The sequence below is a fragment of the Canariomyces notabilis genome (genome assembly GCF_033297395.1).
Source record: "Canariomyces notabilis strain CBS 508.74 unplaced genomic scaffold N656scaffold_4, whole genome shotgun sequence".
Taxonomy (NCBI): Eukaryota; Fungi; Ascomycota; class Sordariomycetes; order Sordariales; family Chaetomiaceae; genus Canariomyces; species Canariomyces notabilis.
This window is the reverse complement of record NW_027041826.1, coordinates 839633-852455: the sequence shown is the minus strand read 5'-3', so window position 1 is coordinate 852455 and position 12823 is coordinate 839633. Positions and strand designations below refer to the sequence as shown.

Genomic DNA, 12823 nt, shown 5'->3' with positions numbered 1-12823 from the left:
CGCAAACCGAACCTAAGACCGGTTCGGCAACCATTTTAATGAACCTCTCGATTTCTTGGACCCCTGAGGTCAGATGATTGGAGCTTCATCTCAAAGCTGCCAGCGTCTCTAGCACATCGGCCAGCGCCTCCTCTAGGGCCACATCTCCATGTATTTTCGCCTTTAGTTGCTCTGCAATCCCCAAAATAGCACTCGTCGAATGGGCATAGCGCTTCTGCATTCCCGGTTGAGCGTTAGCCAGGAGTGTGGTGACAAGCTGCAGAGCCGCAACCTGACACTCCTCGACAGGAGGTGGCTGTTTGGCGTCAGGTATATAGCAGCCCGCCACCTTTGTGACGACGTCCATCCAGGCTTCTTCAGGTCCCGCACGTTCGGTTTCAACGACCTGTAGCAGCAACCGCACAATTTCGATACCGCGCATAGCATCATCCTCGTTGGTAACCGTGGAGCTGGCTTGGACAATGGATACGAGGTCCTCGGCAAGGGTTTGCCAACCGGCATTGGCAAGAAATGCTTCCATCCCTTTTTTCTCAACAATGACTCCCTCAAAAGCAACCAGGATTGGACGGCGAAAATCGAGCTTGCCTCGGCCCCCGTTCTGATAGAGGTCAATCAACATATCTGAGAGCCCAGCCGCCTCCTTTCTTAGCAGATCGTTGTCGTCTTCCCTGAGCCATATCGCCAGCGCGCGGATGGCCGCGAGAATGAGCGAGTCTTCAGCAGCATTGTCTTTCTTGGAATCCCAAGCCAGAGTGAGATGCGAACCGGAAGAAGTGTTAGCTGCGCCGACGCGTGCTTCGGGGTGTAAACCCATGGCGCCAGCGACGGAGGCGTCCCAGCGATCCCGCAGGTACTCTATAGTAAGGGACATAGTTTCCGCGATGGCTTTGCGGAGTTTGAGAAGAAGGTCTGGTGAAATCGCCCAGGGTAAGCTCTGAAGGTCGTCTGCATCCATAGAGCGGACCAGATAGCCAATGAAATTGGAGACAACATTGAAGGCCGAAGCGAGACGCTGTGAAATCTCGGGATATTGGGGGCTGTTGAGTTGCTCTAGGAGCGTAGGCAAAGTGGAGCGAATATCGACCAGGACAAGGTTCAGAAGGAGGTATGAGAAGGGATTCTGAGACTCGCTGCCCTCCCCAGCAAAAAGGAGTTGGGGTGCCTGGGAAGGGTAGACCTCGAGGAGAGCAGCGGATAAGTTGGTGAAGGCGGCACGTCCAGCAGCTGTAGGACGAGCGGCTACGAGATTACGAACAAAAGCGCCCAATGCCGGCAGCCAGCTGGGGTTGGGCGGCAGAACCTATAGAGAATGATGATGAGTGCACTGCGACTTTTAGGCTTGACTTGGCTGGGAACTTACCGCTGGCTCCAATCTCGGCAACAGGGTTGCGAGGAATGCTAGCAGCGTCACGGCATCGGTTCCCTTGAAGGAGGAAATAAGACTCGTGATTGTTGTGTCAATTTTGGATCTCAAGGCTTCCTTGTCTGCAGTCGTGGCCATGTCATTGAGCCATGCATACGACAGTGCTTCCAGGACGAGAGGATGTGACGGCGCAATTTCGATCATTGGCGTCAAATCCCCAATCGCTGTAAAGATCCGGGCACCATCTGGATGACTTGCCAAAACTACCAGAGTCTCGAGTGCTAGCTGGGTAGATTGGCTGGAGCTACGAGAAGGTTCAAGGTTAATACATACCAGGGACTGAGTCGGGTACTCGGGTTAAGGAAGGGCTCATGTATTACCAGTGCAGGAGACAAGCCACGAGCTGTGGGATACAGTTCAACAATTTTGAATCGTGTCTTGCATGTTCGGGAAGCAGAGCAGCAAAAGTGTGCATCACGGATACAGCGAGGTCCAACATATCGGTAGTCTCTTTCCGTGATGACGATGATGTTGACGACGATGATGTAGATGATGGCCGTTGCTTTGACCCGGTCTTGATCAGCCGATCGAAAAACTTTGAGGGTATGCTCTCCCAAAGCGTGAGAATGACATTCTCGTTGCTTCTCAACTCGGGATCGTTGTCAAGAACCGATTTGAGCAATGCAAGACCAACGAATCGAGATGTGTCGTCTCTCGCGCTGAGCAGCGACTGGATTTTCTGGATCGAGGGCGCTTGCTGCTCTCGAGTCGGCGGCGCGTTCTCGCTCATTTTCAGTGAGGTCGAATCTTTGTAGATGTTGGCACCTCAGAAGGAAGTTCCATCCTCACATCGACCTGGGCTCATAATCCGCATATTCAACAGCTGCCCACCCTATGACATAGTGGAGCCTAATGAGTTGACTTGTGATGTACGAATAATATAGGTACAATACATACAGTAAGGCGTAAAGTACGTAATTACGTTGGTAATGTTACACGGTACCCAAGCACGAGCCATCAACTACTTCTTGATACGCCTCAGTTTCCAGCCGTACGCCTGGCGATAAGATAACTTACTACAACAACCAACCACCTCGGCAAGCATCGCCGACTCGAATCGCCAACAACTTCCGGGGTCAACGCTCAAAAAGAGTGGGTGTCGAGCTTCCACCAGCGCTTCCAGTTCACAAATTAACGTCCTATACTTTACATTCCCGACGAGGATGGCCGGCGCACCACTTCCACGTTCAAAATGCCTCCGCCTCGAGCAATGAACACGGCATCTTCGAGCGCAGGGCCTTCAGTCCCATCGCCCCACGTTTCCATGGTGAATGGTGGTCCCTACGGCCGAGACGATGCTGATGAATTGGACTTGCTCGGCCCCGACCCGTGTCACACTCTGCAGCCCGATGACGACGACACGGCGCCTATCCTGGACGACGATCCCCTCAGACACGGACAGACCCACCTCGCCTCTCCACTTTCCTTCAAGCGCAAGCAAAAGCAGACCAGCTTCCTCTCGCAGCCATCCAGGCTCATCAGCGCCCTGACAAGAGGCGCTCTCAACCCCTTTTCCTCTGCCCGGCATGCCCACCCCAGCCGCCACGACGACGACCGACAGCAGCCTCCCCAAGGCCAAAGCGCCCGCCTCGACCCCATCCTTGAGCCGCTCCCCAAACCCGACGGTCCGTTCCCGCTTGACTGGCATGTTGAGGGCCCCGGGCGGCGGGTGGGCTACGAGGATCTGACGGCGATCGACTGGATCTTTGAATACACCAAGGAGCGGCAGCGGCAGCGCACGCTGCACGCCTCGTCCTCGGCCTCCGCGATCCCCGCCCTTGGCCACATCCAGCGGTTGCTCGACGCAAGCCAAGTTTGGGTGGTGCTAGTGCTGGCGGGCCTGGCCGTGGGCGCGCTGGCCGCGGCCATTGACGTCGCCACCGACTGGCTGGGCGACATCAAGTACGGGTTTTGTTCGTCCGGCGTCGATAGCGGCAGGTTCTACCTGAGCAAGGCCGCATGCTGTTATGGTTACGATGAAAGTAGTCACTGCAAGGGATGGGTGAGTTGGGGGTCGGCGTTAGGGGTGAGCTCCGGAGTGGGAGGTTGGTTTGTCGGCTATGTGTTATATTTGGTTTTGGCGGTAAGTGTCGAATTCGACCGTGATGAGAGCGATAGGTCCGCTGATATTGGGTTGGCAGGTCATCTTTGCGCTCTCGGCGAGCTTGTTGGTCAAGGAATATGCGATCCATGCCAAACACAGCGGGATCCCAGAGATTAAGACGGTACTTGGAGGCTTTATTATCAGGAGGTTTTTTGGGTTATGGACGTTGATTACGAAATCGTTAGGTTTGGTAAGTCTGCTAGCGCTTTGAGTCCGCGGCACGCTCGATCACTGACCCGGCCAGGTTCTGGCGGTGGCATCTGGGATGTGGCTAGGAAAAGAAGGGCCACTGGTTCATGTCGCCTGTTGTTGCGCCAATTTGTTTATCAAGCTGTTTCCCAGCATCAACGGTAATGAAGGTGTGTGTGTCCGCTTCCCTTGGCCCAGCATACGTTTTACTGACCCTGGCAGCGCGGAAGAGGGAGGTTCTCTCGGCAGCAGCGGCTTCCGGCATTTCTGTGGCGTTTGGTTCGCCGATTGGAGGCGTGCTCTTCAGTCTCGAGGTAAGCAACCCCCGAACGTCAGCCTCTAACATCATTCCGCACTCTAACACCAAACAGCAACTATCCTACTATTTCCCCGACAAGACAATGTGGCAAAGCTTCGTATGCGCCATGACAGCCGCTGTGGTGCTACAGGCTTTTGACCCTTTCCGGTCGGGCAAACTTGTGCTCTACCAAGTGACATATAGCTCCAGCTGGCATGGCTTTGAGCTGGTGCCTTTTGTGCTCCTGGGCATTTTCGGCGGCATCTACGGCGGGCTGTTTATCAAAGCGAACATGAGAGTCGCCAAGTGGAGGAAATCAGCCACCTGGCTGCCAGGACCAGTGACGCAGGTGGTTGCGGTGGCTTGTCTTACTGCTCTCATCAACTACCCCAACCACTATATGCGGGCTCAGTCCTCGGACCTAGTCTCGAACCTGTTTTCAGAGTGCTCCAATTTATTTGACGACCAGTTTGGGCTCTGCGAAACAGGCGCCGCTTCTGCGGGCACAATCGTCCTCCTAATCTTCGCCGCACTGTTAGGATTCTGTCTCGCCGCCATTACGTTTGGGTTGCAGATCCCTGCCGGCATCATTCTGCCAACCATGGCCATCGGTGCGCTTTTCGGACGTGCGGTTGGCATTGTCATGGAGATCTGGCAGCACAACCACCCAAAATTCATCGCTTTCCACTCGTGCGAGGAAGACATTGCCTGCATCACACCCGGCACCTACGCCATCATCGGCGCGGCGGCCGCCCTCGCCGGCGTCACACGCATGACCGTTTCCATCGTGGTCATTATGTTCGAGCTCACGGGTGCTCTCACCTATGTCCTCCCTATCATGGTGGCCGTCATGATTTCCAAGTGGGTCGGCGACGCCTTCTCGCGGCGCGGCATCTACGAATCTTGGATCCACTTTAACGAGTACCCTTTCCTCGACACGAGCGAGGAGACAATGCCCATCCCTGACATTCCCGCCTCCCAGATCATGACACGCATCGAGGACCTCGTCGTGCTCACCGCTACAGGCCACACCATTGGCTCTTTGACCGCGATCCTTGAGGCCCACCCGTACCGCGGCTTTCCTGTCATATCGGATCCGCGCGATGCCATCCTGCTCGGCTACATCTCCCGTGCCGAGCTTTCCTACAACTTACACACATCGACCCAGCCACCCCGCTCGCTGGCCCCGGAGACCGAAGCGTTTTTCGTGCACCAGCCGTTGGCCGATCCCAGGACCACCCTGGACCTGCGACCCTGGATGGATCAGACCCCGCTCACCCTTCCCAGCGGCTGCCGCCTGCACCTGGCGGTAAGCTATTTCCAGAAACTGGGCCTGCGCTACGTGCTGTTTGTCGATCGTGGCGTGCTCCAGGGGCTCTTGACCAAAAAGGACGTGTGGTATGTGCTCAACGGGGCTGAGGAAACACGCCGCACGAGCGGGACCGAAGTGGTTGCCAGAGGCGGTGAAGGTGGTGGAGGTGGCCGACACGGCGGTCTGCAGACGGGCGCAGCGAGAGAGAACGGCGAAGGCGAGAGCGCCGGGCTATTGAGGGCTGTTGGGATGGGTGATGACGGCGAGGTGGGTAGTCCTGTGGTGGAGGATGCAAGCATATTATAGAAGCCAGCAGACTAGTTTGATAGATCTGCTGCCATTTTCCAGTCGCTTGGTTCCGCCAACGATATGTATCGATGTGATTTGGGGCACAAGGCAGAATCTTCAGAACCACGACAATTGGCCCTGTTTAGCTGCTGCCGCTAGTATAAAAAGGCGCAGTCCAGTGAGCCACAGGTAGGGCGGCAACAATGTACGCGTCAAGTAGTATCAAATTTTCTGTTTATGCTGAGTGACCCAAATACCGACAACAAGCGAGAGCGGAAAACAACTTTGGATTCGGCTTATGTAGCTATGCCTTGGCCAGGGGGGCACATTCTGAAGCAGTCATGATGCTACCGCTGGCACAGGCAGAATGGATTGCTAACGGATGTGCTGGATCCGATCGTTTAGTACTTCTCCTCAACCAGACCATCCTTCCAGTAGACCATATAGGGCGTCACGCCGTCTTCACGGTAGTCGAGGAGAATGATCCTGAAGAAGTCAGCTTCCACGGTCAAGAACTACAATAGGTGAGCGGAGACACTCACATTCCGTCGGGGTTCATCGACGCGCCCGTGTAGAAGTCCCAGTTATTCCAGTTCTCCTTGATCTTCCTGGAGAATGTCACCGCCCGCTGCTCGAAGGCCTTGATTTCCTCTTCGGGTTTTCCAGCCTCCTGGAACTTCGTCTTGAGAGCCTTCAGGTATCCTGCATGGCGGAGAGTTTAAGTCAGTATCCACGGACACTGTGGGCCATGGGCGGGGGTGTTTACTCTTGAGGTACCCCATGTATTGCTTGTGGTCCGCGAAACCAGGTGCTTTTACAAGTTGCTGGTATTCGACGACATTGATGACCATTCTGGCCTGGTCTTCGGTGCCTTCCTCGGCCTCCTCGGCGGAAGGATTGGCACCAATGTCTGCTCGAGGAAGAAAATCGTTCGTTAGTGATAGGGGCGCTTTTACCCACAACCTTAGAAAGCGAGAAGTAGACGCACCGACTTGGACTTCGCCTCCTGCTTGAACCATAGCGCAGTCGACCTCGTAGGCGACATCATCTACCAGTTTGATATTGTAAGCGTCCGAGAGAATCTCGTCGCCAGTGATAGCATCCTGTAGGGAGCGGGGGTATTGTTAGCGGATCTTCCCATGCTGTTTCTGAATGCTAGAGACGACGGCTAAGAGTCTCTCATGGACTGAACCGTACCTTGTAGACAAGCATCGTGAAAGATGGTATCCGGAACGCAAGACGAATATCTGGTTTATTGGCAAGGCCGTCTGCAAGAGTAGGTGGAGTGGGTGGAAAGAAGGGAAAAAATCAGAGGGTAGGCGGGGTAGTCTTCCCAGTGCGGGGCTGCCGCTGGACTAGGCTGGACAGAAGAAAAACCAAGGCGCGGTTCAGAATACCTCAGGCATCCGTTACTTCCAGGTTATTAGGTACGAAGTACAACGCTAGGTTGTCATCTGAAACCCTGGCTGGATATCGGCGACTAGGTAATAAAACCAAGCTTTTGTGTTAGGGTTTAGCAAGCGTAGCGGAGATTTTCTTCAGCGGCCTTTTACTTCAGGTTCATACGAAACCCAGCTTGTTCAAATCAGAGCTTGGCTCAGCTTGCTTGGGTACAGTTCATATCGGAACCCAATCAGCTCAGTCTTGAAGACCAACCTGGAATTGCACCAGCTGGACAAGACATACTGGAACTACTAGGCAGATTCAGTACGAAGTGGTTTAAAGACTGTTTCAATTTTGATGGAACATTTACCTGAATGAAATATTTGTCTATAGTGTGTACCTACGACCTAGGCTGCGTAGGTATATGCCTCGGAGTTGTCAGCTTATTCGTCCCGTCGACATGTCGATGTGGGTCAATGGACAATGGAGAGCAGCCTTCGAGCCTGGATGGTGGAGAACTGGAGCGACCGACGCACTGGGCATCTGTCTCAGTGATATTGGAATTGGGCTTTAGTTATCAACGTTATACCGTCGGCCTGCGCAGATAGGAGAGATTGCAGGTATTACAAAGCCGGTCCCGTAAAGCCATGCCTCCCGGGTCCGTCTAGTAGCATATGCTGTATCAAAAACTTTCCGGTTCTGACGGCGATGTGGGTCGTGCGTTATCGGCGCACCTATCCATGTGGGCCGTTTCGGAGCATCTCCGATCCCGAGCGGTCCGATGCCTCTAGGCTTGAAGAAAACCACTGAAGAATGGGTGTATTGATTGTAGCCGGAGGTTGGTTGAATGAGGATTGTAGGAGGGAAAAGAGCCCAGCCCAGTGCCCCAATAAATACAGGTTTCCCTTGGGTTCCTCTTTCCCATCAACAGGCTCCGAGTCTTTCAGCTTGCCACTGCCCATGCGAAATGAATGTGCCTATGGGTCAGATCGCACTGTAATTTGGCCGTGTAAGTATCCGCACTCCGTACGAAATATTGTACAGTAATACATACCATAGGTACCATACGAACTTACGAAGCACAAAGCGTCCCTGCCAAGCTGAGCACTGATAGCCTTCGTTCCTCAGAAAAGAATGTCTGGGAAAAATAAATTGATTAGTGTACTGACACATGGTCCAACAAGCACCAGATTGTGACGAGTATTTTTGGGTCTGCCTCGTCCATTTGCAGCTTGTCTTGGCTGTGCTGGACCCTGACTCCATGCGGGTGGTGCCATCGGTGGCGCGACACGTTAAGAAGCCGGAAATTGAAATCTGTGACCGTGCAGCGACTTTGCCGAAAAAGGCGTCTTTTTGAAAGGCAATATATTCTTGCCACTCCTTCTCGTCAGCTCTTATATCGCCTGTTGTTCAATTGATTGACTGATCGGCGCAATTCTGCGGCTTTCACGCCGTGACCCGTCTATCTTTGACCGGCTGCTTTTCGAGAAAGCTGCATACAATCCCACAATGGCGAACGGAACCGTCGCGGCGAACCTGCCCCCTTTGCCGGCCTACGAGACCCGGCCGATGCCCGATCTCCTGCCCTTCATCTCAGATTTCTGGCTATCGCTCGTACTCCCACACATCGCATACTGGGCAGTGTCCATGTTCTTCCATGTCATCGATGTTTACGATCTGTTTCCGCAATACCGCCTTCACACGCCCGAGGAGATCACCAAGCGCAACCTCGCATCTCGCTACCAGGTCGCCCGTGATGTCATTATCGAGCAAATAATCCAGATTGTTTGCGGTGCCGCACTATCTCTGACCGAGGGACAACAAATGACGGGCATGGAGGCGTACGACGTGGCTGTTTGGGCAACCCGCATCCGGCTGGCGCAACGCGCTCTCCCCGCCATCCTCGGCGTTGTCGGACTCAATGCCGCCGCGATTTCCAAGAACATCGCCGCCTCGCACCCGCTGCTCGCCGGCGCATTGGCCGGTGGGCACTACCCATTCCTAATAACCACGGTTGACGGGGTGGCCGAGACTCATGTGCCCGCCTTTGCGACCTGGGAATTGCTGGTAGCAAAAGCCATCTACTGGGTCATCATCCCGGGTTTCCAAATGTGGATCGCTGCTTGCGCTTTGGACGCCTGGCAGTACTTCGTCCATCGAGCCATGCACTTGAACAAGTGGATGTACAGTACGTTATCACCCGCTGCGAGGATTAGAGCTAGACTAACAGAGTGCCTCTCCACCCACAGCACACTGGCACGCCCGACACCACCGTCTCTACGTCCCGTACGCATATGGCGCTCTATACAATCACCCCGTTGAAGGGCTGGTGATGGACACGCTCGGTGCGGCCGTTGCCTACAAGGTGGCGATGCTCAGCCCTCGCCTGGGCATGGCTTTTTTTGTCGTCAGCATGATAAAGACGGTCGACGACCACTGCGGGTACGCGTTGCCCTGGGACCCCTTGCAGCACATCACCAGCAACAATGCTGCATACCACGATATCCACCACCAGAGTTGGGGTATCAAGACGAATTTCTCGCAACCGTTCTTCACGATTTGGGATCGCTGGTTGGGCACCATGTGGAAGGGGGACACGAAACTCAGGTATGAGCGGACGAGGATGTCGGCGGGGCAGAAAGACGACAAGAAAAACGCTGCTGTTGCCACCGCCAATGGCAAAGCTGAGGCTAAGTAATATGATGTTCCTTCTGTTTCTGTATTGTATGCTGGAGGATCTGTGTGTGTCAGCAGACGGCTCCAGCTCATCCACTTGTGCTTCATTTCGCTGAGCGGACGAAGAACTACATTGAAGGGCGGGCCAGACAGGCGATGATCCTGTAATACCTACTTTCCCCTCTCCTTTCCTGGTTCCGGGGCGCATATCACGATAATATCTTGCTTCTGGATCGACCCAGAGACGCTTGTACATCATACATCCACCGAAAGGACATAAAGCGAAGACGATACACACTGAAGACAGCAGGCATAGGCGAAGCCGGTTCTTCCTGTCTTGGGTCATCCGCACTGCTTGGCGGGGTGAGAGTTGACAAATCGGTGTAGCTGGCCGTGGGATCAGCTCAGAAAGGTTGACATGGGTTATGTCTGCGTATGTAGTATTTGTAAGATCCAGAATTCGATCATGATATGCAGAGGAGGACTTCAGGAGGGAAGGTACATATGGAGTCTGGCGCTAGGACTGGCGGATCCCCGGCCTGTCATCCAGCGATCTAGTCAGCCATGTATCACTATTGAATTCAGTTGAGCCAGAGATGGACGAGGTAGTCAGGCAGTTACGAATAGGGCGGGAGGGAGCTTGGCCACCTGTCTCATTAATGGTAATTTTTACTCCGTCTTCCCCTCCCTCTTCCCTTGGATGTAGGCCTGGTCCTCATTGCAGTCTCTTGCTCGGTGCAGATGTGATATTCCCTACCGGCGGCATCTCGATTGTGACACGGCAGTGTTTTCCTGGCCTCTGCTGGCCTGCTTCTGTAGGGCGCAGGATAAAGAGGGCTGGATGGATCTTTTTTCCAGTGTTCCTATACAATATAACCGGGGCTTTGAGTAACGACAGGTACTACCTATCTGCGTGAAGGCGTGTGTTTCTCACATGAGAGAGAGCGTTGGTAGCCCTCCTGAACCATAAGCGTTCAGTCTCGTGATTTCGAACCGTTAGCGCTGAGTTATGAGGTGTAGATGTTTGATCTTCAAACGGTATACCGTAACTTAAGCTCTCGTACATAATTCCAACAAACCTTTCTTGAACAATAAGAACCCAAACTAACGCTGAAAACACGCCTTCTTGCGGGCGTAGCGAGCTCAATCCCTGGGACTAGCATTTTGGCTTTCAGATAACAGAATCGTAGATCATGATCATGAAAATGTGTGCTTGATTTCTTTCAAATCCAATAGCCCCTAACCAGCGAGCTAGAGTTTTATGGCTCTACTCTTTGGCTAACGCGAAATAATAGGCTGTCATCGTGATGGCTGCGCTCTTCTCGGATTCAGGCAGACGCTGGGCAATTCATCAAAGCTGTCCCGCTCACGTACCACAGGCCGCGGGTACAATTTGAGACGCCACACTGACCGTCGGGTTCTGCTCAGCCTGACTGATTTGCCGACTATGGTGTGCCCAGATAAGGATTGCTGCAATGCCGCCTCGCTTCGATATGACGCCCATTTCTCCAGGGCAACAGGCTGTATACGGATACACTCGGCCAGGAGTTTGTCGCCATAGTCTTCCAGCCACTCCCACTTGTCAAGCTGCGGCACCCGGCGCCTAAGATCGTCGAAATCGGGAGGCACGTATCCATCAGTCGCCAATTCCCGTGCAAGGGCTCTCTCCAGAGAGGGTGTTATAAAGACATGCGGAGGGAAATCGAAAACCCTGGTGACCTCAGGCACTAGACTCGGGGCGGTCCTGGTGGCGTACAAATGAAGCTCGCGGGCGATAACCCAGGCCTTGGTATGCTTGTTCAGCATCCGTTCCAACGACATATTGGGCCCTTTAGGCGGTATATCTCCCAGTGGGAGATTGCAGGCATTCATTGCGATTGAGCGTCGACCCGACCGAGCTGTGGAACTTGGCTGCTGATAAGGGACTGAACATATCTATGTACATACAGTACAGTATACTACCGGTAATAACCTTAGATCGGTAATGTTACCAACATGGTTACGAATTAGATTGCTGTCATCTTCGCGAAATGGCAGAAATCTTCCAGAAGGGTTTGAGACATGCCTCAACCTTCAAGTCACTTCAGCCTTGTCAGACACAACTGTCAGCACCACTTTAAATAGAGTTCTTACACAGCAATTAGATTATTTTTTCTATCGGCCCCAGCGCACAATGCAGCCAGCCGCATGCAATGCATCGTCGGGTGTCGCTTCGGGTAGCCTGCAGCCGCAGTCGCCAGCTTTGACAGTTGCCAGTGTAAACTACGAAGTACATTGGGTCCCTCATGCACCTTCCATGTTGTCATCATGCAATGCAGCCGTCGGTGACCACTGAACCAGTAACGATGGGATGAGGGAATTTCGTCCGGTTGTCCTTGCCGTCTGATTCTCACCGGCGTACGGAGTACTGTAGGTGCGGGCAGGAACGGCCGGAAGTGCTGTCTGGGACTCTGGGGCTTCTGGGCTGAGAATCAATCGGCTTTCGGATGGAGTCATCATTTGGCTCTTCCAAATCGGATCATCTGTCCCATGTGGTCTGACGGGATGTCCTGCCACCCGCTGTCAATTGAAGTCGGTTTGTGTAAGTGAAAGTTGACAAGCTGCGTCCTCGCCATTGTTATGGGGAACCACGTCACTGATATTCAGGGTCTCGCTTCAATATACAACAATCATCAAGCTGCCGCAGCACGGGAGCGGAAGCAATGGTCAGCCTGATCGACTGCACCCCGGCTCTGCCCGTCCGACGGCGCAGTGGACCGCCTGTGGTTGCCATGTTGTTTGGGAGCCCCTAGTCTGGGCCCTGGCGAGATTAGCGGTGCCTGAATGCGGCACCAATCGCCAACCTCGATCGCGATGTGAGCCCATGGGTGCGTCTTCTCATTCGTTCGCCAATTCGGACAGTCATTGGCAGCCCCTCGACGTTTGCTGTGGGTATCTTTCGGACGCGAAACCCTAGCGGGGATTGAAGTAATGTATAACTGGAGTTTAATAAACGTTAGTGTAGTGCATCTGATGCTCGCTCATCATCTTCCGTTTTGTTCACGGAGACTCGGGCACCTGACCAGCACCACTTTCGACTCCCAGCTCCTTCAAAGCCCCCTGACGCTTAGGTACATATCATCGGCCCGCCCGAACAGTACACTTTACACT

General features: G+C 53.8%; 5 protein-coding genes across 5 annotated transcripts; 2 read left to right on the top strand and 3 right to left on the bottom strand.

Moving 5' to 3' along the window:
* Positions 1–85: 85 nt before the first annotated feature.
* N656DRAFT_704426 (DUF1941-domain-containing protein) lies at positions 86–2153 on the bottom strand (the record flags this gene model as incomplete). Its single annotated transcript, XM_064811178.1, has 3 exons — positions 86–1300; positions 1361–1667; positions 1744–2153. 3 exons carry the CDS (start codon positions 2151–2153, stop codon positions 86–88), a joined length of 1932 nt encoding a protein of 643 aa, XP_064672777.1.
* A 282-nt stretch (positions 2154–2435) lies between these two features.
* On the top strand, positions 2436–5864 carry N656DRAFT_726460 (uncharacterized protein). Its single transcript, XM_064812574.1, has 5 exons — positions 2436–3506; positions 3565–3717; positions 3772–3886; positions 3939–4030; positions 4088–5864. The coding sequence occupies exons 1-5, from the start codon at positions 2616–2618 to the stop codon at positions 5630–5632; spliced, it is 2796 nt and encodes a 931-aa protein (XP_064672776.1). The 5' UTR covers positions 2436–2615; the 3' UTR covers positions 5633–5864.
* A 151-nt stretch (positions 5865–6015) lies between these two features.
* Positions 6016–6826, bottom strand: N656DRAFT_787752 (translationally controlled tumor-associated; the record flags this gene model as incomplete). Its single annotated transcript, XM_064816635.1, has 5 exons — positions 6016–6100; positions 6157–6316; positions 6381–6524; positions 6603–6717; positions 6812–6826. The coding sequence occupies 5 exons, from the start codon at positions 6824–6826 to the stop codon at positions 6016–6018; spliced, it is 519 nt and encodes a 172-aa protein (XP_064672775.1).
* Positions 6827–8506: 1680 nt separating this feature from the next.
* N656DRAFT_703495 (uncharacterized protein) lies at positions 8507–9695 on the top strand (the record flags this gene model as incomplete). Its single annotated transcript, XM_064811101.1, has 2 exons — positions 8507–9185; positions 9247–9695. 2 exons carry the CDS (start codon positions 8507–8509, stop codon positions 9693–9695), a joined length of 1128 nt encoding a protein of 375 aa, XP_064672774.1.
* Positions 9696–10972: 1277 nt separating this feature from the next.
* N656DRAFT_795890 (uncharacterized protein) lies at positions 10973–11494 on the bottom strand (the record flags this gene model as incomplete). Its single annotated transcript, XM_064817470.1, has 1 exon — positions 10973–11494. One exon carries the CDS (start codon positions 11492–11494, stop codon positions 10973–10975), a length of 522 nt encoding a protein of 173 aa, XP_064672773.1.
* Between the last annotated feature and the right edge of the window lie 1329 nt (positions 11495–12823).

Coding starts and splice junctions, on each gene's coding strand:
- N656DRAFT_726460 (XM_064812574.1), top strand. CDS start 2,616: ATGCCTCCGCCTCGAGCAATGAACACGGCATCTTCGAGCGCAGGGCCT. Junction 3,507..3,564: donor TGTTATATTTGGTTTTGGCG/GTAAGTGTCGAA, acceptor TTGGGTTGGCAG/GTCATCTTTGCGCTCTCGGC. Junction 3,718..3,771: donor TTACGAAATCGTTAGGTTTG/GTAAGTCTGCTA, acceptor TGACCCGGCCAG/GTTCTGGCGGTGGCATCTGG.